The sequence below is a fragment of the Diabrotica virgifera genome, chromosome 9, assembly GCF_917563875.1.
Source record: "Diabrotica virgifera virgifera chromosome 9, PGI_DIABVI_V3a".
NCBI classification, from domain to species: Eukaryota; Metazoa; Arthropoda; class Insecta; order Coleoptera; family Chrysomelidae; genus Diabrotica; species Diabrotica virgifera.
In genome coordinates this window covers 63,243,031-63,270,366 of record NC_065451.1, presented here as the reverse complement: position 1 = coordinate 63,270,366, position 27,336 = coordinate 63,243,031, and the positions used below count along the sequence as shown (strand labels likewise).

The 27,336-nt window shown below is 33.5% G+C and overlaps 1 protein-coding gene across 13 annotated transcripts in view; it reads left to right on the top strand.

Annotated features, from left to right (window-relative positions):
- LOC114325175 (protein daughterless) overlaps positions 1 to 27,336 on the top strand; it is a 551,617-nt gene that overhangs the window by 437,161 nt on the left and 87,120 nt on the right. For all 13 annotated transcript variants that reach the window (XM_028273157.2, XM_028273154.2, XM_028273153.2 and 10 more), the window contains 2 exons: positions 12,514 to 12,858; positions 22,381 to 22,563. In XM_028273157.2, coding sequence (XP_028128958.1) covers positions 12,514 to 12,858; positions 22,381 to 22,563 — 528 coding nt within the window. The remainder of the gene's footprint in view (positions 1 to 12,513; positions 12,859 to 22,380; positions 22,564 to 27,336) is intronic.

The window sequence follows — 27,336 nt, the reverse complement described above, 5'->3', positions numbered from 1 at the left end:
ACTACAGCCTTTTCAAACATACGCACTTTGAACCGATGAAACTTACAGATCATATAAAGAATTCATTAGCAAAGTAAACTGTGAGACAATAGCGATTAATTTTATTTTGGATGCTAATTAAGGGGTGATTTTCGTGATTTTTTTACCAAAAAATAAAAGCGACCAACAATATTTTGAGCGTAACTCACTTACTTTTAATGGTAAAAGTTTTTTTAAAAATCAAAAATAAACCTTTTTTTAAGCACTTTAAAAAAGTTATAATGAGTTTTCCCAGGAAAGTGCTCCGTTTTTTTGTCATTTCGCTTCGTAATATTCGATTTTGGAATTGGACGAATAAGAACCTACTTTTCATTAGCTATAACTCCGCTGCTGGTGGGTATGCATACACTATTTTTTTCAAATTTTTCTAGGCTATTATTTTGCTAGGAATATTTTTTTCGATAATATCCTTACTTTTAAGTTATTTGCGAAAAACTGTCCAAAAACATGTTTTTTTGTTAAAATGAACATATTCACTCGCAAATAATTCGAAAAGTATTGACTTAGTGAAAAAACTCTATAGAGTAAAAGTTGCTCAGAATTAGTCATTTTATCCAATTCCTAACTTATTTTGCATGTATATTCAAGGGGGTGTAGAATTGTAAACTTTCTCTTATACAGGGTGTCCAGAAACTCTACCGACAAATGAAGACAGGAGATTCTTCAGATAATTTTAAGATAATTTAACCCAATTCACTTAGTCCCGAAAATCCTTCCTAAGGGAGCTAGAGCTCTTTGAAGATGGCGTCTTGTTATTAGTTTTTCTTAAATACCTCCAGAACGCTTCTATTTAGAAAAACAAAAATTGGTACGCGTATTTATCTTCAAGATATAAATCTAATCCATCCATTGTAAATTTCTAGTACCGATCATAGGCGTCCGTTTTGGGTAGGGCAACGGTTATTTTATCGCATAACTTTTTTATCTTTAACTTTAATGCATTTCTGATACTGGATTATTAAATTGGGAAGTATTTCAGTACTAAAAGGTACCCTTGTTTTAAATCGGTAGGACACACCGTTTTCTAGAAAAATCGATTTGAAAACTTTTCGCTTTTGGAATTAAAAAAAAATTCAAAAAAAAACTATTTAGAAAGACGAAAACTGGTACATATATTTATATTCCAGAGATAAATCGATTTCATTAATTGCGAATTTCTAATACTGGTCATAGGCGTCCGTTTTGGGTAGGTCAACAGTTATTTTATAGCATAACTTTTTTGTCTTGAATTTTTGAGCATTTTTAACACTAGATTATTAAATTATGAGGTATTCGAGTACTAAAAGTTACTCTTACTTTATGTTGGTAAAATACTTCATTTTTTGTTGAAAAGTTCTTTCAATTTTTTTTTCAAATTCCAAAAACGAAAAACTTTCAAATCGATTTTTCTAGAAAACGGTGTGTCCTACCGACTTAAATCAAGAGTACCTTTTAGTACTAGAATACCTCACAATTTAATAATCCGGGGTCAAAAATGCATAAAAGTAAAGGACAAAAAAGTTATGCGATAAAATACCCGTTGCTCTACCCAAAACCCACGCCTATGACCGGTACTATAAATTTGCAATGGATGGAATCGATTCATCTCTGAAAAGTAAATATGCATACCAATTTTCGTTTTTCTAAATAGAAGCGTTCTGGAGGTATTTAAGGAGGGGGTATGGTTTGAAATCAACATATCAAACACATTTTTGTGAATTTTTTTCGAAACTATGGTAGAAGTATTTTATTTTTAAATTAAATAAACACATTAAGTACAATTCAAAGAATATTTAAGAAAAAATTCAATCCAAAATATTGAAAAATAAGCCATTGGCGACAAATTTTGGCAGGCAGCTCAAAAAAAAAATGATTTTGCGGTGGACATCAGAACTCATCACTGGATTATACGAAACAAAAAATTCAAAAAGATTTTATTAGCTTATGAGTTTCACGAGGTAGCAACATCGAGTTTTTTTATTTTTAATGATTTTTGAATTTTTGATATCACTCAAAAGTCAAAAATACGAAATTTTTGATAAAAATTTTGTGAAAACCAACAGATTTAATATTGTTGAACAAAAAATAAGCACAAAACGAAAAATATCTCGACGTTGTTACCTCACGAAATGTCTAAAGAAAATCTGTGCAAAATATCAGGTAGATCGGCCGAGTAGTTTTTCAGTTACAATGTCCACCGCATTTGAAAAAGCAGTTTTGAGAAAAATGCGTTTAAAGTTTTGACAACTGCATCTTCATCTTCTTATTTGTCTGCCAAATCGTAAAGTGATGAACATTGGAATATGTTTTTTAAATTGGGGAGTAATCTACAAAAGAGAAGGCGAACAGTTGTTTAACGTTTCTCACTACGCACCGGCGTGCTGGCGCGAAGCCGCGACAAAGCGAGTCGAAGGTAGGGATATTCAACACCCTGTAGCTCTGGTAATTTTACTCCGATTATTTTGAAATTTTCAGAGAGTATTCTTGAAAGTATGCACTTTTATTTGAAATAATAAAAAAATTTAAATATTTCAAACCATACCCCCTCCTTAAGAAAAACTAATTTCATGACGCCATCTTCAAAGAGCTCTAGCTCCCTTAAGAAGCATTTTCGGACTAGGTGAATTGGGTTAAATTGTCTTAAAATTATCTGAGGAATCTCCTGTCTTCGTTTGTCGGTAGAGTTTCTGGACACCCTGTATAATAATAGACAATTTCAACTACTTATTCCCAAATTTTCATCCTTCCTTTATTTTTTTGGAGGTTTTCGTAAATTTTGGTGTTCCTTGATCGGGCTTAAACCTGTTGGCCGATTTAAGTAATTTTTTTAATATATTATAGTCTGATTATTTAACAATACCTATAATAATATTGTTGCTAAACAGGTAAATTTTCATTGTATACCGGGTGTACGAATCAAACTGTGTTTTTTTCTCAAACTTCGCATCACCCTGTGGAATATTTTAGCACTTATAAAATACTGAAATTAAAACCCAACTATAGCCTCAGGTTTTTTTAACATTCTGTTTTTTGATTCATTCGCTTATGTTGGATAATCAACAAGTTAGGCACTTTAACAACTAGACATGTTCTCCATCAATACATGGTGTTTCTAAATAAGTGCGACAAACTTTAAGGGGAAATTCTGCATGACAAAACGTATGTCCGCAAATGTTTCGTTTCCGAGATATGGGATTTTGAATTTTTTTTCTTACAAACTGACGATTTATTTATTGCTCTAAAACCAGTTGAGATTAGACAACCAAAGAGTGACAACCTTCATTATAGAGGTATCAATCCGCCAATCAACAAGCAGAATTACTTGTAAAGAGGAAGAAGAAGCATACCAAATAAAGTTTAGTGGAGACATTTTCTCTCCTTGTTTTTTTGGTGGTGTTTAGTTCACATCAACTGCTGTTTTCGCATGGAAAATCAGATAAATTATGTAATAGGGTGGGCCGAAAAACAATAATGTTTCATTTTTTAATCGCTATACCACAGTATAAAGAGGGACAGCAGAACTACTCTCCGGAAAATTGGAAGTAAAATCTTTCAACGCGCAATGTTACCAGTCGCTAGACCACCACTCTTGCATTGCTAGTTGCTTAGAGACGTACTGGTTTTAACAGGGAAAACCAGCATTCACCACTGGTGAATTACCAATTGCTTATTGCCCGTAAGATTCTTCTTACGTAAGAAGACTTCTTGAGATCAAAGTGCCGACATAGAAGAGGTTTTACTGTTCCTCTTTACACTGTGTCTATACCGCGGAAAACTTGCCTTTGGGGTATATAAGTAAAATGTAAAGTAAAATAAAGTTATATATATATTGAACCCCCAGCTAGCGCATCACACTTAAAATTTAGTTTTTTTCAGAAATTAAGACATTTTCAATTATTTTTACAATCTTTACCCAATAATATTTAAACGTGCTATAGTGAAAACTGTTTAGTTAATAGTTTAAAAAATAGGAAATATATTTGAAACAGACAATATCTTTTAATTTGCGGTCGCGCAAAATACTAAAATATTGTTAAAATTCACATGTTAGCACCTTAAAAGAAGGTGTAGTCTAGTATGTTGTGTTGGGTGTTAATAGCACAATCCATTTTTTGTTCTTTTACTTTACACTCCATTTAATTGGAATATAATTATTACAGTGTGTTTAAAGTTATAAAGGATATAAATGAAACAACTTATAATTTTGATAACATGTTTAATTGAAACAAAAAAGAAACCAAATTGTATCCAAATAATGTCAACAAATTAAATAAAATTTTGACTTTAGGAAGAGTCTTTTACTCATTATTTCTGAGTGGGTACGTTGAAGCTGCGCTTGCTGTCAAACTTTGGCATCGAAGCTCTGGATGCTACGGCAGATCTTATGAAACCATCTCGTTCCTAACCACTAGGAGGACTAGTTAATCGCAATCTTTTGAGTAAAGATGAATAGTATCTTCTAGACATAAGTTGTGCGATAAAGTCAGGCAAGTGCCCTGTGGACTTATCTGTTCGAGAACCGGTTCCACTTTCCCACTCTCGATGGTTGACTACAGCTAACATAGTTTTGAGACTGTATGTAAGTGTGGAAACGTTTTCAGTTGAACATAAATTGTTAGTATCCTTAATTTTTAAATCATACATGTCCATGACTCAGAGGCGGCTCTAGCCCATGTAGCGCCCGTGTGCAGTCGATGCCTTGGCGCCCTTTGGTAGACGCACGTCAAAATGGAATAGTCGAATAGGTACCTACCTAGTAGTAGTAGTACATAGATATTAGGTACGCTTATAATGTAAACAAAATCCAGATGCAAATAGTGTAATATTAAATTATGTCGGGAGCCAAAGGTATTCACAGCGCCAGAACAACCTACCCAAATGTATTAAAAATATTTAATTAAAAATGAACTTCTTTATCTATAAGGTAAGCAGGTAAGGTTGGAAATAGGTTGAGGAAATTTGACAGGTTTCGAACAGACAAAATTTGACAAAAGAGCATGAGGGAGGGCAGGTGTGAAAAATTCTGCTATTGCCTCGACTTCTTCTGCTTCAGTTTTCGCAGTATTAATGAACTTCACAAAAGCATACTCATTGTGTAATTCAGACAAACTTATTTTTGCAGGATCCATCATTTTTACGGCTTCTGACAATACGACATCTGACTTTTGAAGAGCTTTGCTAACTATATTTTATCTTGCTTAAAATTTCAAACTAAATAAGCAAAGAGGAGATGAATTTAAATAACTTAATTTTTGCCAATATTGAATTTGCCATATTTCTTGACTTTGCATCTTTGGTGTTATCAGAATATATTCTAAACAAGGCATCATACATTTTTCCCAGATTAAAACGGAGAGCTTTTACTGCTTCAACCCTACTCTCCCATCGAGTATTTGAGAGAGGTTTTAGACTTAAAGTTGGCACTTCTTTAGCAAGTATTTGCCAGCATGCTGTTGACCTAGAAAAAAACATAAACTTGTACAATTGAAAAGAAATTGACAATTTCTAATAATTTAGCTGTGCGTTTTAGGCGGGCGGTAATCTATAAATCACGCTTAAGTGCCAATGTAATTTTTCATTAACCTTCGTAAGGCGGTGCGGGGTGCAGCTGCACCACAGACCTCGATTTTCTCACCTACCTTTTTTAATTTCTTTTTTATTTTTGTCCATTTTTTTATTCGCATTAAATTCAATTCTAAACGCAATCCACCCATTACAGCATTTAAAACCCTTTGCGTTTACATGCTTTTTTGGAAAAATGACTGTAGGGTGCAAATGATGAAAATTTCATATTCTGAATTGGACGTTTCTGATGTTCCACCTGGAGCTAACAGAGCTACGGGACAAGATCGGTGCTACTTTTGTCACAGAAAAAATGCCGAAAGTCCCGGCATAATTGTATTGTGTGTAAAAACTTTGTGTTGCTCACTCTGTGAAAAATTTCATGTGTTTGTCTTGTAAGGATGATATTTTTTTTAAGAAGAAATGAGTACATACTTTGTAAAATTATGTTTCATAGTATAATAAACAAGTCTTAATTATCTTTCAAATCAATTTCCCCGATGTTCACATATGAAAAAAATGGATATACGGATGGGGGCAAATGCACCCCGCACCGTCGTTTACGTAAGAATCTAAGCACCGCCTTACGAGGGTTAATTGATTTAAAGCATATTTTATGTTGAAACAATGTAAATGATCCGCTCTTTGGCGTTCGGCGCCCCCAACATCCCGACGCCCGTGTGCACCGCACACCCTGCACAATAGGTAAAGCCGGCTCTGCCATGACTCTACCTATGGTTCAAAATAAAGTATATCAAATACATAATAGATGGACCTGAACACGTTTTGAGGCTATCAAATCAACCATTTTTCCACCAGAGAATTAGATTAAAGTAGTTGATCTTAAAATCGCAAGAAATGCATTTTTCCCACCCAGAAAATTTGCTATTGAGGATGATAGTGGATGAAAGGAAACACATAAGAGAATTAGGATTCCGAAGAATAATCAAAGCAAGGATGTTAGTTACAGAAACGGAAACAATTAGGGTTTTTCGACCTCCAAAAATCACCTTTCCATGCGACTGACTCTACTGAATTATTTGATTGGAACACCACTGAAATTACACCACCATCACTATTACGGAGAGTCTCTGATGATGAAGTTTGGGCCAAAAACACTACTGGTGAAACACCCGAGGATTAGACTTTTGGATTTCCATGTCATACTCAAGCCGTGGAACGCTGCGTCATGTTAGTGACTGAAGCATCTAAAAAAGACGTCGGTGCTAAGTAATGAGATGGTTTTATAAGATCTGCCGTAGCATCCAGATCTTCGATGCCAAAGTTTGACAGCAAGCGCAGCTTCAACGTACCCACTCAGAAATAGTGAGTAAAAGACTCTTTCTAATGTCAAAATTTCATTTAATTTGTTGACATTGTTTGGCTATAATTTGGTTTCTTTTTTGTTTCAATTAAACATGTTATTTAAAATTATAAGTTGTTTTCTTTATACTTATCCTTTATAACTTTAAACACACTATAATAATTATATTCCAATTAAATGGAGTATAAAATAAAAGAACAAAAAATGGATTGTACTAATAACACCCAACACAACATACTAGACCTCATCTTCTTTTAAGGTGCTAATATGTGAATTTTAACAATTTTTGAGTATTTTGCGCTACCGCAAATTAAAAGATATTGTCTGTTTCAAATTTATTTCCTATTTTTTAAACTATTAACTAAACAGTTTTCACTATAGCACGTTCAAATATTATTGGCTAAAGATTGTAAAAATAACTGAAAAACGTCTTGATTTCTGAAAATAACTAAATTTTAAGTGTTATGCGCTAGCTGGGGGTTTATTATATAACTTTATTTTACTTTGAATTTTAATTATATACTATATACCCCAAAAGCAAGTTTTCCGCGGTATAGCGATTAAAAAATGAAACATTATTGTTTTTCGACCCACCCTATTATGTAATTATATTGCTAGTTGATCTCGCCGAATAATGATGTCATAATACTTAAAAACACCAAAAATATTAGGAAATATCTATCAAACAGTTTACCATTCTTGTTATTATACAAAATATGATATCGGCAATGAATCATCGTTATTATTATGTTTCCTTCCCATAATATAAAATCGACGCGACCGAGAAACGTTCCATAAAATATATATCTTTGGAATCTCTCTTACAAGATTTTTAATATTTTATGAAGATTTTATACTGCCTTCTATATCAAACACATACAGTATGTCACGTCTGAGCCATAAATTGTTCCGATATAAATTATATTCAGTCGTGTTTCGCACATTCAAATATAAAAGTAATGACTCAGGAATATTTCAGGGTAGAGATCGTTTTTGAGTCTTGAGTTGGAGATCTGAATTTTTCATTATTCCGATTCACTTTTTTCGTGTTTGTTTGGTGTATGAGGTATCGAATCGATATGTCGAACTTCTATATTCTGACCTAATTTAAACTGGTGTTTGTAAGTCAATCTAGAATTATTTATGAAGACAATACATGCTTGTTTCATATGTTATATATACTGTTATATACAGTCCCTGCTCAATTTATTAGACTCACCCTAGAAATATCAGTTTTTTTCTTTGAAACCCCTTAAAAGTATGTTCAAAGTCATACGGTACTGCTGAATGGGTTAAATAACAATTACTTGATAATCGTGCCACATAATTAAGTTAAAGATGGTGAGACTTTTTGATTGAATTGTGAAAACTTGGCAGATGGCAATATAATGGGCAAAAGGGTGCAATGACTCAACTTTTTTAACTTTACTTTTTTAATTAAATTAGTGGTTGATATTCAAATTTTCGTAAAATTTGCAGTAGTAAGTGTTAATATTAGTCTTTATTAATGTTAGTTTTTAATTTGTTTAATTTATTTTAACATATTAATAAAAATATGTTAATTTTTAAGACGAATGTCTTCGTTTGGAATTTTTTCGTATGGGTGATTGTAAAGATCTTTTTGTTGAGTAAATCTTTTCTGCTATCTTCTCTTACTGCTCTTTTAGAAAATACTACATTTATGTATGAAAAAGAAATAGCAAAAAATATGGCATATCTTTATCGTCAGTTCGAAGGTTGAGTCAAAAACTTAGAGAAACATCCTGTTATATAGGTTTGGAGGGACCCGTACGGTAGAAAGATTTCAGTCACCCCCAGAGGGCAAAGAATTTTAAAGAATTTGGCTGTAAAACACAGAAGAGTCACCCATTGCCATATACGGAATAAATTGGAAGAATCAGAGTGTTCAGTATCGGAGTCCACTGTACGCTGAAATTTCTACAGTTTGGGATTCAAATCTCATAGGCCAGTTGAGGAACCAAGAAAATAACCAACTATCACCACAAATTCTCAAAAAACGCTTAGTTTGGACCAGTTTGCATAAAGACTCTATTGTCACATAATTTTTGTGCAAATTGGCCGAAACTAAGCGTTTCTTTTACATTTGTGGTGATGGTTTTGGTTTCTCAACTGGCCTATGACATTTGAATCCCATACTGTACAAATCATTGTTCGTACCGGCAAACCCGGTTGACCCCGGCTGACCCGGCAAACTTCGTACCGCCTTAGAACTAAAAAATAATGCTTAAAAGTTAAATACTTAAAAATTACCAGAAAGCCAAAAAATACTCAAAAATATTGCGTATACTTTTTTCTAATAAACAATATTGTTTTTGTGGTGTCTGCGTAAATAATAATTACTTACATTGGTCGTATTAACTCAGAAACCTTCCCGGTTTCATGTACAACAACTTTGCTTGAGGTCATCTGGTCATCATAATTATGATCAAATGCATAGTTTACGATTCGATAAGGGGCATACAGACAAACATTCATTATTATATATTATGGAGAACAAGGAAATATTTAGATTAATAAGGGGTTGGTCATAGAAAAGTGAAAAATTAGGATCCAAAAAAAATAAAAAAGATCGTCAGGGGGGGTTAGGGGTGGGCAACACCCTTTTTCACTTACATTGGTCGTACTAACTAAATGCTAACTAAGGAAGCTTTAGGGGATTATGTAGGGCAGAGGCACCACTTATGGCCACTACCCCGCCTATGGCCATATCGCTGTGATTTGTAAGATAATAAGCATGGCGTCCATCAACCAATAACCTTGAACCTGCTAAAACGTCAAATAATTCTATAGGAAGTGGGAACAGTGACAAAAACCTACCTAACTGATCAGTTTATTTTATTGTTGATGTTTGAGTGGTAGTGTGTCGCACATGCCAAGCTAACTAACGAATTTTCATAAGAAACATATCTGAAATCATCCTTTTCAATACAATACTATATGATATTTTTCTGCACTGGAAGTGCTAGATGAGGTAAATAGACCCTTTTTATTTGATATTATTTATTTTTCATTATAATTAATAGTATGAAATTGGAAAAAATGGCGGAGGCCATAAGTGGAAACCGAAAAATCACTATTTACCTACTTATGGCCAACCTGCTGGCCACAAGTAGGTAAACGAAATCCACTTATGGCCAGTTTACTTTTCTACTAATGTAGCCATGTTTACATAGGTATACCTACTTTATTTCTTTTAGTGAAAATGCCAAACGCACTGAAGAATAATAAGAGCAGAGTAGAAAAGGTAAACATACCTAAATTCCAGTACTCACCTTCAAAAGTAAATTTAGCATTAAATGGCATATCCGAAGGAATGCCTGTGGCCACAGCCAGTCGTGAATTTAAGTTCCGAGAACTACTTTGCCTAATAAAATATCCGGAAAGTCTCCAAGAGATTGAGTGCACTATGAATTCGACTCTCACTTGGGAAAAGAGACTGAAGACCTCCTAGTTGACTTCTGCGAAGATGGGGTTTCCAATTGATAAAGATTGGTTATTGAGTTCAGTACAAAAACTTGTTCTAGAGGCAAATATTAAAACTCCTTTTGCCAATGATCGACCAGGAAGAAAATGGTATTACAGCTTCCTTAACAGGCACAAGCAACTTTCCCAGAAGAAAGCAGAATACATTCACGGTGGTAGAGGTGCAGTAACTGAAGAGAAAATAGGTAAATGGTTCGACGAGGTTCGTATGAATTTAAGTGATATGAGTGCTACCAGTATATTAGATTATCCAAAAAGGATTTATAATATGGATGAAACATATTTCTGGTTAGCCCCAAAAAGTGGTACTGTAATTGGACCGCGAGGAAAAAACACATCTACGATGAACGAACTTCGTCAGATAAGGAAAATGTAACTACGCTTTTCACAGTTAATGCAGAAGGAAAATTCGCTCCACCTTTAACAATTTATAAATATGACCCCGTCTGCTATGTGTAAAGCAGCTCCTAAAGGTTGTGGTTTAGGAAAAAGTCAAAGAGGCTGGATGACAGCAGAATGTTTTTTTGAGTATTTTTCGAACGTTTTTGTACCCTACTTAAAGGAGTCTCGAAAGATCTATATTCAGACTCTTCTTCGGAAGAACATGAAGACTGAGAGGAAACTGGTAGCAGTTAAGACGATGTTGACTTCGTGGAACCAGAACAAGAAAATATTGAAATGTTCGATACCGATGATCTTAAATTGGGAGACTTTGTGCTTGCAAGATTTAAGCAACTGGGTAAAAGATCGACGACAACATATAAATATGTTGCCCAAAATTATAGATGTCCTTTCATCAGAAGAGTATGAGATACAATGTTTCAAAAGTGCTAATGAAGAAGAAACCGTGTTTTGTCCTATAGAAAATAATGTTTGCAGTATAGATAAAAACGATATTTTAGGAAAACTAACCGATCCCATTGTCCAGGAACAAGGAAGAAAATTTAAGACTATTTTTCCAGGAAAACTAAACATTTATGAACAAATATAAAATCATAAACACTATTTACAACATTTTTCAATACTTTTTTTACCTATTTGTATTACCAGAAATTTATTTTGTTTTACCTCTTTTTGTAGTTCAATAAATATTTAAACATATAAATATCAACTTTTATCTTTATTTGTACCTATTTTTTGGGTGGCCAAAAGTGGGGAAACTGTGTGGCCAAATGTAGAAACACATGGCCAAATGTGGGGATTTTTGTTGTTCAAAATATAAAACGATATAATATTTTCATTCTAAATTGAATCCTTATGATCATTTGATTTCCTAGTATAGCTAATTCGAAAGTAAAAATAGCATTGAACGGAAAGATTTTATTCGAATCCTTCATGTTTCTCAAGAGAAAAATAATAAAGAAAGTTCTTAAAGTGGCCATAAGTGGTGCCTCTGCCCTACAACAACTTTGTTTATTAAGGAGCTCAATCATAATAATATAATATTATGATCAAATATCAAATGCATAGTTTACGATTCTATAAAAGACATAACAGACTTTTTTATATTGTGTCGTATAAATAATAAAAACGTGGTATTATCAAAAAATTATTATTTTTCAAATAAAAATGCCAATTTTAAAAATAAAAAAAGGTCCAGGATTTGAACCCGAGTCGTCTGAGTGAAAGCCAGTAGCTAGGTATTCTTAGCTATTATACACATAAGTCACGGAGGTAAATATTTGACATATAGGTTGTAGCGTTTTTCCATCAAGTTTCACATTTTACCTTTTCTTGCCTAAAATCCCCGGTTTTGGGCTAGCTGACACATCATTTGTTAATAAGCTTTGGAACACCTAACTAAATAAAAAGAAGACAGCCTTGCTAAAATGCTCCGGTTAAATTTGACACTACCTCCCGGGCTATTATATTTAAACCACCGTTTTAATGTCCAATTTACACTAGTTCGCGACACACAACACGAGATCACCGGTAAAGTAAAAATGTCACTAATTATAACATGAACCAAGGATGTTTTTTTCTTACCAAACAAAAAGACGATTAAAAAGCATTTATTCTGTATATAAAAGAACAACACAATACAGTTCAATTTAACATCCTCTATATTTCTGTACATTTACTAATATTATACATTTTTGTTGCAGTATGGATCCGACGAATTCCATGAATCCCCCCGATACACATCACCCGGAGCAAATCCATATTATTTAGCGGCAGATGGCACGCCGAATCCAGGAGTGGGGGGCAACCCCCCCGGAGCACCGACCCCTGGAGGACCCCCAGGTAGCAGCGAATGGCCCTCTTCATACACATACCAAACCTACGAAGCCTTCGGCCTTATACCAGAGACAGAGCCGCCTGGGCAAGGCTTACCGCCGATGTCGTCGTTAAGGCCTAACGGTACACCTACTGCCACTACCTTGGCCGGACCCATCACACCCTTCGGACCAGCTAATACAGATACCGTTGTTAATAAAGGACTGGGTGGTGTAAGTATCTGCCTACTCTCATTTATAGTATTATTTATAGTATTTATTCCTGTAACGGTATGGGATGGGACTATTGCGCCTATTTTACCTGATGTGCGTTGAGCTGAAGGCACGATTGCTTCGAACTAACTCAGATGGTCCCTAATGCCAGGGTATCTTCTTCTTCTTCTTCAGGTGCCATCTCCGCTACGGAGGTTGGCAATCATCATAGCTATTTTAATTTTTGAGGCAGTAGCTGTAAATAGTTGAAGAGCTCAGGGCTAAAAGGATGAGGTTCCAAAAAAGCTAGTTTTGAGAAATTAGGATTTTAAGTTTTAAAACTAAATATAAAAATAATTAACAGAAAGGGCATTTCATTTTGGTTACTAATTCATGCAGTAACTTACAGGGTATGTATAGGTTATGTTTTTGGGTTACCAATTTACAAATTACTATAAATACAAATTGATTTATCTTTTTATGTCATGAAGTCTCAGGCTAAATGGATGAGGGTCCACTAACGTGTCTTAAAGTGAAACTGAAAAGATAAGGTTGTCTATATTTTCCAAAGTAATATCATACAGATCTGCTCCTATTGATTACACAAAGCTACAAAATACAGTAGAAGATTATTAGTAATGGATACAATAAACAGCTTTAAGCATGTGGCAGTGTGTCAAAATGTGAGCACTGAGACTTTACGCGGCAAGATTTTTTCAAATGCTGAATATCGTCTTATTTTGCTTTATTTAAAGGTAAAACCTTTGGCAGGTGAAAACAGCCTTCTTGTTTCCTCTTAGACTTAGTAACAATATTTACTTCATTTAGGCCATTAACAATCTGATGATGTAACATCATTCGAGGGTGATGAGTGATGAGAAACAATGCTTAGTTGCCGATGCTCCTGTTACATTCGAGGTAAGTACAAGTGACCTCTGATTGGAAAAAACATTGTGATTTTATCAAGTCTCTTAGTATGGTATAGTTTAAAAGTTAGTTAAGCATACGGAAAATGGCGTAATTTTTGTTCTGACCTGCGCGTGCGCAGTAATCGCAGAAAATTTTAAGCTCTTTTACTTGCAAGTCAAGGTGACTAACAAGAAAATCCCAAAGCAAGGAATAAAACATCTGTGCAACAAATAGCACTAATAGCAGAGACCTCCGTGGTCAGCAATCTGAACTAGGTGGACTGTCATCCTTTTATCCTGAATATGTAGTACCTTCATTCTTTTAGCCTAGAAGACGTATTTTTCAAAGCTGAATGGCTTGTACGCCTTCATCTTTTTTGCTTAGTTAGATACCATGCAATATTTTACATGAGATAAAGTACAAGAAATAAGTATTATCTCCATAATGACAAAAAATGGACCCTCATCCTTTTAGCTTTGAGCTCTTCAGTTGTTTTGAGCTACATCCAAACCATTCTCTCAGGTTCTTCAGCCATGAAATTCGTCTTCTTCCGATGCTTCGTTTGCCATCTATCTTTTCTTGTATTATGAGTCGTAGGATGCCATACTTCTCGCCCCGCATCATATGTCCGAGATACTGTAGCTTTATTTCTTTAATTGTAAGTTCAACTTCCTTCTCTTTACCTATTCTTCTCAGTATTTCATTGTTCGTAACTCTATCTACCCGGGAAACCCTCATAATTCTTCTTTAGGTCCACATTTCAAAGGCGTTAAGTCGTCTCATTGTCTCTACATTTAACGTCCATGATTCCACTCCATAATATAGTACACTGTAGACGTAACATTTTGTTAAGCGTACTGTAAGAGCTAATGTTAAATCTTTGCTACATAGGACCTTTTTCATTTTTATAAAATTAGAACGTGCTTTTTCGATTCTGACTTTTATTTCTGTAGTGTAGTCAATATTTTCTGTTAAAAGTGTTCCTAGGTAAGTGTACTTTTTTACTCTTTCGATCTGCTGGCCCTCTGCTATCAAGATTTCGTTAGTATTATGGTTGTTTTTACTAATTTTCATAAACTTCGTCTTTTTGATATTGACAGAGAGTCCGTACTCCCCTCCCTACTACACCTTACTATTTTAGTCATGAGTCTTTGCAGGTCTTGTAAACTATCGGCTATTATTACTGTATCATCTGCATATCTGATGTTGTTAACTAAGACTCCATTTACTCTTATGCCGACTGTTTCATCTTCCAGAGTTTCTCGCATTACCTCTTCAAAATAAGCGTTAAATAATAGAGGTGATAGTATGCAGCCTTGCCTGACTCCTCTCTTTATTTCCATTTCTTCAGATGTTTCCTTCTCAATTCTTACTATTGCTCGCTGATTGTAATAGGGTATGATTTCCCATTATTTCCTGCTAACACTAGATTATCAGTAGGGAAAATTAAACACCAGGGAATTTGACCCTGTAGTCCCGCTGTTATCTGATTCAACAGTAATGAGAATAAACAAGGACTAAGCACTGAGCCATGGTGTAATCCTTACATTCACATGAAATCTATCGTTCTCTCCCACACTTGTCCTAACACTAATTGTTACTCCCTCATACATGTCTCTCACAATCTTTAAATATTCACCGGGAACTCTCATTGAGCGCCCACCACAAAATGCTCCAAACTGCCTTATAATAAAGATTGCATCTGTTCAAATCAACACAATCAACATTGTGTAGATTTGTGTTATTTCTCGCCTTTTTACTCGGAAATCTCCAGCCGATAGAGCTCAGAACATAATAAGAAATCAGATAGACTTCATTCTCATCAAAGGTAGATTCAGCACAACTGTCAAAAGAGCTTGCACATATCCTGGAGGAGATGTGCCTTCTGACCATGTACTATTAGTGGCCGTCATAAAGATCGCTCTTTCATGCAAAAACAAGCCTGAAACTCAACAACAGATCGCATTGGATAAACTGAAAGATCCAATGATACAAGCAGAAATAAGTAATGAAATAAACACACAAATTCAAATGTTGACGACAAACATTACCGAAGATCTAACACCAACATGGAACACGATTACAAGTGCTGTAACAGACATCATGAAAAACAACTTGGGGTACAAACCAAAGAACAAGAAGCAAAAATGGATTACAGAAGAAATACTATTACTAATGGATGAACGATGACGACACAAGAATGACCCAAATGGCAGAAATATGTATAAAAACATTAACAGGCAAATAAAAGCAAAGATAAGAATAGCAAAAAATGAATGGCTTAAGCAACAATGTATCGATCTAGAACATTTACAACGACAGCACGATGACCGGAATTTACATAAAAAGCTTAAGAAGACTGCTGGAATATACAGAAAACGAAGACCAACTACCATAGTGTATTAAATAGTGTGATGTATAATGCCTTTTAGGTCCAAACTAATTAAAACTCTCTTTCTTGGTTCAGATACATTATATTTACATTCAAGTCCATCAATGACTAACTATAACAACGTGTTTACATATAACAGTAACGACCTAGTACAATAATTAAATGCTGAGTACAATAATCTTTCTCCACCGAGTTAATGTTTATATACACATTTAAATAATAACAAAACATGACAATTCAATGTTACTTGCGGTTATTGATACAAGAACAGATACTACATGGATTAATGACTTTGAATGAGTTTTAAACATATTTTGTACAGGGTGATATTATAATACCACACCTCCCCGTTTTGTTAAGATTACATATTTTTAAAATAAGATTGATTGTCTATCATCGCCGTTTTTAAAAAAAAAAGAAAGTCCTAAGAAGAGAAGAAGAATATCTGAGTGTATATCCCTCTTTCCCTTTCACAGAGTGTTTATGATTACCTAATACTATTTTCAAAAATTAAATTTCCTAACTATCCTAACTAACTGTAACATGGTACATTTCAGATCAATCGATTTTTCCCTAAACATGTATATTCTTTTTCCTATTTTATACAAAAGTTCATATTTTCCCTATACTAAAACTGGTATTTTATAACCTATTACTAGTTCACGTACTTTCACGTCGTGTCTTTTCGTCCTTTTTTTTTCGTTCACTAATTCACTTCATCAAAACAGTGTCCACAGTGAATGAAATTGATCCTAACTTTTAAATAGTCTTTTAGTGCCTATAAGCCGTAACTAATTTAATTGTGATAAAATCTCGACTTTAATACTTCCTAAGCTAAGCTAAATATTACCTAAACTTCTATTAAATGGTATATAAAAAAAAATTTAACGTTACTTTACTATTTCATCTTATTATTTCAGTCTTATTTTGATTTATTTATATACGCCTTACTAACTTTAAAATATTGTACCTATAATAAAAATGTAATCTCTCTAAAAAACTTCTAATGTGTCTCTAAAAACTTCTAATAACTCTCTTGTACCTATAATAAAGATTTAATCTCTCTAAGAACTTCACTTTTTGTGTCCCTTTGCTTACTATCTACTAACACTTATTGTAAGATATTGTCTATCCTTAATTCAAACACTTCCATTTTCCGCGAAAATTTAACCTGAATTCATTATATACAAAAAATAAGTTATTTATAATTTACGTTACTTTAGAAAAAAAAATTACAACTTTAATTCTTAGACAAAAATTCAATGATTAGCTACATATTTGCTTAGTATCTTCTTAATTTTGCTTGTTTATTTTGGCATTTTTTATGTTTCTTCTTTCATTTTTCCCACATATTTTATTAAAAATTCTCTTTTTTTCTCTTCTTCTTCTTGTCTGGTACTACAACTCATATAATTCATTTTTCTTCATATAATAGCACTTCTACAGTGTACATAGTTCATCTTCATATAACAATCATTTGTCATTTAATCATCAATATATCATTTCATAATATAACATCATAATAATCACTTCCTTTACTTATCCCTCAATGCCTACGTTCGACTAATCAAAGTGGCTTTACTCGAGAGAAAAGTTCCAATTCTTCTACATATTCCATATAACAATCATGATACTCAATACTAACCACGAAACCTCTACAATCTACCTTAACAGAAGCGGGTATAACATCGTTGGCTAGATCAAATTCTTTTACAAATTTCATAACCTCAATCCCTTGCTTTGAGGCCGTTGTTTATTCACGAATAATCATGAATAAAATAGGTACTCTCAAAACACAGAGTGGGTCTCTAATAAGCTTTCAAGCTTCTATAAATCACTTAGTACCTTCCCAATTTGACAAGAGCAGTGGGTTTCTTATTGTCTCAAGTTGTCTCATAATATTTAGCTAATACTATTGTTAGTTCTTCTTCTTATCTATATAGTTCTTCTCCAAATTCCTTATCTCGACGCATCAGGTCGGTTCGTTAAAAATAAATCTCTTGCTTATAGCAATGTTTATCAACGTATGTCATCACTAATCATTAGTTCTTAAAAAAAATATCATTTATCACTCAAAAAATATTAATTCAGGTTCATATCATACAAAATTTAACACAAAATCGATTAAAATGTATCTATAGAATCAATAAATATCAATAATAAAAACAACTGGCTAATAAAAATTCAATAATAGTATACATATTCGTCAATAAAAAAAATAGCATATGCAAAAGTTAGAAAAAAATATTCAAAATAAGTTTATATCTCAAACTTCGATAGAAATTTTTGGAAAAAATTCGGTATTCCATAAAATATTCAAAAATAACCGTACTAAAAATCGAAATCGGATAGAGATTTTTCAAATAAATTTAATAACAATTCAAAATTCAATAAAAATTCAATAATAACATATATAATAAACTTCTATAAAAATATTCAATTCAAAAATCACTTCATATTTCAAAATTTATAGATATTCTTAAAAAAAATCGATACTTCATAAATTATTCAAAAATCAGCAAAGATAAATATTCAATTTTCAATAAAAATATAAAAACGAGGGAAGCATTTTTAATAAAGATAGACATTCTTACTTACATTTTATTTCCACTTTTGTCTTTTTTTCACTGGGTTTCCTGTATCGTCCTGGTCCATCTTCGCCGTCTCCGTTTCCAATTTGTTGCCGCCATCTCTGCTCCTCTCAGAAGACCTCCTCTAATCCTGGCAGGATCGCCATGTATTAAATAGTGTGATGTATAATGCCTTTTAGGTCCAAACTAATTAAAACTCTCTTTCTTGGTTCAGATACATTATATTTACATTCAAGTCCATCAATGACTAACTATAACAACGTGTTTACATATAACAGTAACGACCTAGTACAATAATTAAATGCTGAGTACAATAATCTTTCTCCACCGAGTTAATGTTTATATACACATTTAAATAATAACAAAACATGACAATTCAATGTTACTTGCGGTTATTGATACAAGAACAGATACTACATGGATTAATGACTTTGAATGAGTTTTAAACATATTTTGTACAGGGTGATATTATAATACCACAATAGTTAATCAGGATAACCAGATAGTGCTAGGTGAAAAAGAGAAAATTCATATATGGGAAAACTATATCCAGGAGCTCTTTCATGACGAAAGACCCATGAGTGAAGTTTATACAGACGACCAGCTGACTGGCCCTTCAATCACTAAAGAGGCAATAGAAAAGGCATACATCCAAAAAACAATAAGGCACCTGGACCAGATGAAAACAATAAAGCACCTGAAAGGGGAATTTCAGCACTACAGAAAATATTTAATTTTATTTATGAAACTGGTTGCTATCCTCAACAGTGGTTGCTCTCTACATTATTTATTCCACTACCCAAAAAAGTCAATGCAAAAAGATGTGAGGATCACAGACTCATTAGCCTGATGAGTCACACTTTAAAAATATTCTTAAAAATACTACATCAAAGATTATACAAAAAATGTGAATGGGACATCAGTGACTCTAAGTTTGGGTTTAGGCAAGGTTTAGGAACAAGAGAAGCAATAGTAGCAACACATGTGTTGGTCCAAAATGGTTACGATCAGAGGAAGGACGTATTCCTGTGCTTTTTAGATTACGAGAAAGCGTTTGATCGTGTCCAACATCACAAGTTAATGCAGATCCTCAAGAAGCTTGATATAGATCAAAAAGACATAATATGCATTGAAAACTTGTACTGGTATCAGGCAGCACAATTAAAAATAGACAATTGTATATCCAAACCCATACATATAAGAAGGGTTGTTCGGCAGGGATTTGTGCTTTCCCCTCTTTTATTTAACATTTATTCGGAAGCCATATTTCAAGAGTCTTTGGAAGATGCAGAGATGGGAATCAAAGTGAATGGAGTATTGATCAACAACATACGATATGCTGATGATGCTGTCTTAATTTGTGACAAACTAGCAGATCTTCAACAACTTGTCACTATAATCGGAGAATACAGTAAGCGAATGGGATTAGAGATTAATACCAAAAAGACCAAATTCATGATCATCTCCAGAAACTTGGATGCATTTGAAATTTCCACCATAACACTGAATACTAAGTCCATTGAAAGAGTGAGCAAATTTAAATACCTGGGAACGTGGCTTTTTGAAGACTGGGCATCGGACGAGGAAGTAAAATGTCGCATTGAGCAAGCTCGACAAGCTTTCGTAAAACTCAGGAAGGTACTGACCTGCTCAGAGTTCGACCTTACACTGAGACTAAGGTTTACTAAATGCTACGTGTGGTCGGTGCTGCTATATAACATAGAGGGCTGGACACTCAAAACGAGGGATATAAACAGATTAGAAGCCTTCGAAATGTGGCTTTATCGCCATATCCTAAAGATACCATGGAAGGCGAAAGTCACAAATGTAGATGTCCTTAAAAGAATCAAACAAGAACGCCAGTTTTTTAAAAACATCAAAAAAAGAAAAACGGCGTATTTGGGTCACATCATGCGAAACGAAAAATACCAGTTCCTTCAACTTATAATCCAGGGTAAAATTGAAGGCAAGAGAGGAATAGGACGCAAGAAAATGTCCTGGCTCCGAAACATAAGGCAAGGGACAGGGATTAACGACATACAATCTCTGATACACGTTGCAAGAAACAGAGAGTTAATGGAAAATGTGATCGCTAACATCCGTTAGTGGATTTGCATTTGAAGAAGAAGAAAAAGTGTTATTTCTGTTTCATTACGTATCCGTCTATCAATTTTACTCTTTACCATATTTTCATGGTGTGACTATAGAGTAGCTTTATGTCCCTGTAGTTTGTACATTGTTGTATATCTCCCTTGTTTTTATAAACTGCTCCTCCTTCTGGCATTTGTCTCACTTCCATAATTTTATTAAATAAATCTGTTAGTTCAACTTCTGTTCAACTTGTGTGATCAACTTGTTCCTATATCTCCTAATACTGTCCTTACTTCCCCAGGAATATCATCTGGTTTAACTGATTTACCTTTCTTTATTTTTTTAAGTGCTTGAACCATTTCTTGGTTTGTTATTAGGTACCATTGCTGTTACTGTATCCGTTAACTGAACTGGTTTTCTGTCAAATTCTTCGTCTAATAAACTGTCGAAAGTACTTTTTCCATCTCTTTTTGACATCCTTTTCGTGAGTTAGTATTTTATTATTTTCATCTCGGATACACCTAATTTGATTAAAATCTTTTGATTTCTTTGCTATCTGTTTGGCTATTTTATATATCTAAGGCTGTTTCGCCTTCCTTGATATCAAGTTGATCGCATAGATTTGTATACGCTTCTGCTTTAGCATTTGCTACTGTTACTTTGCTTCCTTTTTGGCGATCGTATAGTTTTAAAGATCTGTATCCGATATATTGTCTTGTTACTGTTTAGAACGGTTTCTCTACTCCTTTATTTTTCTTGAACTGCGTTATATCACCACCAGGTCTATTTATTCTCAAATTTTTTAATAAGTGATGAGTTTTCCAAGTGCTTCTGTAGCAGTATCAGAACAGTATTTTTTATCAAAATAACAAAAACTATAAATTCGTCTAAGGTTATACAGTGGAAGCCGCTTATTGGAATAGCCTTAGTGCCAAGCAATAGTATTCCTATAACCGGGATATTTTAATAACCGATCATTGGTGGCCAGTAGAAACGTTTTGGGATCTCAAATTTCTATTCCGCAAAGCGGGATATTTTTATAACGGGTATTCTAATAGGTGGGTTAGACTGTATATATTTTTCTGAGGCTATTTTCTTTTGACATTTTAACTATACATTTTTAGTGCAAACTAAGTAAAGGAAATTAAGGAAATTACAGATTGAAGAGAGAGCGAAAGAAAATATGTTCCAGATTTCTAGCGTTTTTGGGACTTCCGGTATGGATTAATGAATAAAGAGATTAATGGAGGGGAATAGAGCAAAATATAGTGAAACAGACGAATGTTTATTAAGCAGTAGGTCCGTGGAAAAGATAAGTACATAATACAATCAACAAGAGCACTAACATATTGAACAGAAAACAACCATTAGTCAAATATAAAGATGATCGAACGATCGAAGACAAATGTTTTTTTAATAACTTAAATAACAAGTGAAATTATTTGGAGAGTCACTGGAACCGAAGAACTCTAGGATTTCCACTACAAATAATTAGATAAATATCTCTAATCTCTAAAATTGATGTTCCACATTATTAACTTAATTTTATTATGTTTTTAGATATATCCACCAGCAGAACAAGCCAGTGCGAGTAGTTACAGTTCAGCACCTTCCACACCCGTCAGTTCCCCGCCACCCATAACTCCTTCCGGATGGTTAACAAATCACAGTACACCACATTCACCCCACTACACACAAGCCGTCAGTGTAAATAATACTGTTGCCCCTCAGGGAATACACATGGTGAGTATAGACATACTTTAAGCTGGTATTCGTTGAGATACATCAATAGTTTTATGCAACATACTTGGTACTAGACTATCCAGTTTATTCAGCTTCTTTCTTACAAAATACAATGCACAAGATACTTTCAGAATCTTTCCACAATGTGCTTGAAGTAAGGAGCTTACTATGGTCAGAAGCGTTCATCTGGACTGAGTCTGCAAACGCGATATTCTATTCTTCTAAAGGTATTTTTGCCATTACTGAGGTTATTTTTAATTATCGCCGTGATCAACGATGTTCATGTATTCTTTTCAGTTAAATACGTACGATGCTACGATGCTACATCTTTCTATCAAGGAGGAGAACTATTGTCGTTTTCTGGAGCAGAAATTATGCAGTTTACACTTCTTCATTCGTGGTATTCTATTCACAACATCTTTTTGAAGACTTATATCTACATGAAATCCGCCATAGAATTCTTCGTTTTTGATGGTTTATAGTCGAACAAAAATATACCGATAGTAAAATTGTATATGGTCTGCAAATTTTGCATATACAGGGTGTTTAATAAAGAACGGGCCATAGCTTAACCCTAGATTCCTGAGCTTAAAATAGGTCGATTTAAGCTAACTTACGAAAGTTGATAATAACCGAAATACAGGGTGTCAAAGCTAAACTTTTATTTTATTTATGCTTGAATATTTCCGAACAGGCATGGGATAATAACACGATATTTAGTAAGCGGAGGATTTTTTGAACAAGAAATCTAAATTCGTCACCAAAAATGATGTATTATCCAGAAGGCGCCACATACGCATATCAGCGCTCATTTAATAGGTTCAAATTTTTTTATTACTCACTCTATATACTTTTTGAATCAAAACTTGTATTCTCTTAATATATTTACTTAAAAAAAGTATACTAGATTTATCTCGATAAACTCGACCGTTTTTGAGAAAAGCGCATTTTAAGTCTGCGAGACAACATAATTTTTTGCATAATATCATTGTAGTTACACCCGATTAATAACTTAAAACTATAAAAATTTGCAAAAATGTATCGCAAATTTCTTTAAATGGAATTTGCGATGCAATGACATAAATATGAGAACTGGCACAATTATTATTATGGTTTCAAGTTGATTTTTCGGGTGTAACTACAACGATATTATGCAAAAAATATGTTGTATCGCAGATTTAAAATGCGTTTATCTCGAAAAGAGTTGAGTTTAGCGAGATAAATGTAGTATTCTCCTTTTCATGAACATTTTTCAGTGCGTCACAAATTATAGAAAAAAAGGTAAGTCCGTGATAATACACATTTATGACATTTATTCTAACGTGACATTTTAGTTAAATCTGACAGTTGTCAAATTTTATTTTCAATTTGGAATAAAACCAAATCAATTGTGTCTATTGCATTTATAAAATGGTATTTTCTTTCATTTGTATAGTCTTATAAATTGTACAGATTATATTGATAATATTATTATTTTATTTAATAAATAATTCTTTTTTGATTATGGCGCCATCTATCGACAACTAGAATAATCACCGAACTAAAATAATTACCAAATTATTCACAGACGTGCCTTTTTTTCTGTCACATACAGTTTAATGCGTCAGAGAGAAATCGAAAAACTGTGACGCACTGAAAGATGATCATGAGAAAAAGAATATACCTTTTTTAAATAAAAATATTAAGGCCATGGGTACATAATTCGCAAATATTTTACGGCTATCCCTACCTTTTCTGTCTTTACATGACAAATTACGTGTAGTAAAATTCACACTGGTATGGATATGTAAATATTACTAGAATGTCATTCTACTTGACAATGTCATAACTAACTTAAAGAGATGGCTTTTGAATGTTCTTGGATAACTGTTATTTTTTGTATAATTGCAAATTATTAATTCAGTTAATAAATGTGATAATTTGTTCACTAGCTATGTACTCAGTGATTGTAATAATTTATATGTACCTACAACAAAAACTAATACTCGATCGAGAAAAGAGGAAAAGTGTTCAAGTGATTTTTTAATAATATATTGTTACTATGGAACGCTTACAATTTTGAACATCTTTAACAACAAAATATTTAGATCACAGAATATATCTTGATGTATTCTCTGCTTCTATCTTCCATAAATAATACACAATAAATAACTTTTTATAAAGTTCACGTCTTAAATCAATTATTTATCAAATACACTATATATAAATATTATTTAATCAACAACTCAAAATATTTCCGATTCATGTCAAATATTTAAAATTATCACTGATTTTCAGTGTCTGACTGACAATATGCTGACAATATTCTATTCGACTGAGTGCGTTGTATGACAAAGATAGCTTTGGAAAATATTAATACGCACATTGTGTTAATTTTTTTCGAATTCTGAAAAAACTAATAAATATTTTTGAAAAATCTAAACGCAGAATGAAAGACTAAATTATTGCCGAGGACCGAGAGTCCCTTAGAATAAATAAAAAGTTTATTTTGAATGAGATATTTGAAATTAAAAATAACACTAAATTTTCTCTTACTTTTTCACCCCTGTAACTTATTAAAATAAACATTATAGAAGTGCCCAGGGACTTTCGGCCCTCGCTAATAACGTATTCTTTCATTTTGCGTTTAAATTTCTCAAAAATACTTATTAGTTTTCTCAGGATTCGAAAAAAATGAATCCCCATTTGAATAGCATTGCAGCCGAAAATACGTACCCATCCTCTTAAGAGAATAAAAGTTTTGATTCAAAAAGTATGTAGAGTTGGAGATAAAAAAATAAATGTATTCAATGAGCGCTTAAAGATGTATGTGGCGTCCCTCTGGGTAATACATAATTTTTGGTGGCGAATTTAGATTTCTCATCTCAAAAAACTCCCGCCTTACCAAATTTCGTGTTGTTATCCCATGCCTGTCAAGGAATATTCAAGAATAAATAAAAGTTTAAATTTGACACCTTGTATTTCGGTTATTATCAACTTTCGTACTAAGGTAAGTAAGCTTAAATCGACCTATTTAAGCTCAGCAATCTAAGGTTAAGCTATGGCCCATTCTTTACCAAACACCCTGTATACCTTCTAAATACCGTACCAAGCTGCGTCCGGTTAATGATGACCCGGCGTGTGTTGGATCCAGGTTGGCAGGGCCTAGCTGCACAGAGTTCACAGAGGAATCCTAGATGAGTCGTACTCACAGATACACCTATAGCTCCCTCCTTACTAACTAAATTTCACTACCTCATACAAACTACTCATGCGGTAGGTCCTCTCCAGACCGGTGTATCACATGAACCCCCCCCCCCTCTCTCTTTCTCTTTGATGCAGATCCTTCTCTAATATTTCCTTCTTTCTGACATTTCGAATTACTGTATTGTCTTAGTCTTCACATAAGCCAACAATGAAGAAAGTATTACAAACAACTGTTAAATGCTGACAACAACAATATAAGAACAAAAACAGCAGAACCCGAAATAGCGCTAGCAGCGCTTAAGGAAGTAAGGGCAGCACTATTGCCACTAAAAAAATGACAAAGCGCCGGGGCCAGATGGCATTCATGCGAAACTGATTAAGAAAGAAAGAGAACAACTTCATACATCATCTTACAAATGAAATATGTCAAAAAGAATAAATGCCGATAGAATGGCGGGAAAGCCACATAGTCTTCCACAAGAAGGAGATAAACATGTATGTAAGAACTATAGGGGCATATCATTAATTCATACAACCTACAAAGTTATGTTTATTATTCTACTGCGACGATTAATTGCGTACACAGAAGAAATAATAGGTGATCACCAGTGTGGCTTCAGACCGGGAAAGTTAACAATAGACCAGATCTTTACCTTATGCCAAATTTTAGAAAACAGTTGGGAATACAAAAACGATGTACATCAAATTTTTGTGGATTGTAAACAAGCGTATGACTCTGTAAACAGGGATACACTCTGGAAGGTAATAGTGGAAATGGGAGTACCCAGAAAGCTGGTAGGATTAGCCCAGATGTGTGTGCAGAATTCATGTGCATGTATCAGAATTGACAGCAGTTTAAGACAAGACGATTCACTTTCTCCTTTGTTATTCAACTTTGCTTTAGAGCACACAGTTAGGAAAACACAACCAGAATTAATAAATGCTTCGCTGCCCAAGCAGCTGTTAGCTTTTGCAATGATGTCGACACAATTGCACAATCCATGTAAAAAGTTTTTACCGTGTTGGAAAGCGGGGCCAGTGAAATTGGCCTTTCCAATATAGACGCAGATAAGACCAAGCACAGGGTAGTTACCAAAAATTGAAGACAAAGCATTAGACAAAATAATTTCGATAAATTATTTCACGTTGTTAAAACATATTTCCGCCATTTTGTTTGAGTTGTTTGCTACTTTTCTTAAACTGTCACAATAATGCATTTAAACAATAATTGGTGTCTTACCAAAGCTTGTATAGAACCATTGATATCACAATGAATACATTTATTAGTTGAATGATTTTTACTCACAATTGTACTTTTACGTTTTTTTTAGTTTTACCTAATGTTAATAGTGTCCTTTCTTTAACAGTGCTGCTATTGCTTTTTCTTTTTTTTTTTATTAAATGTTAACGTATTCAACTTAGACAGTTTTTGTGCTCGAGCATTCGTAAAGAAGGGATGGAAAGAGTTGCCAATTTGAACATTTAAAATATTTAATAATTTTTGAAAATATTGATTATTTATTCTGTAGTGATTTGTTTTGTTATTACTGTGATCTGATAACTAGTTTTAGTCTATTTTAAGATATT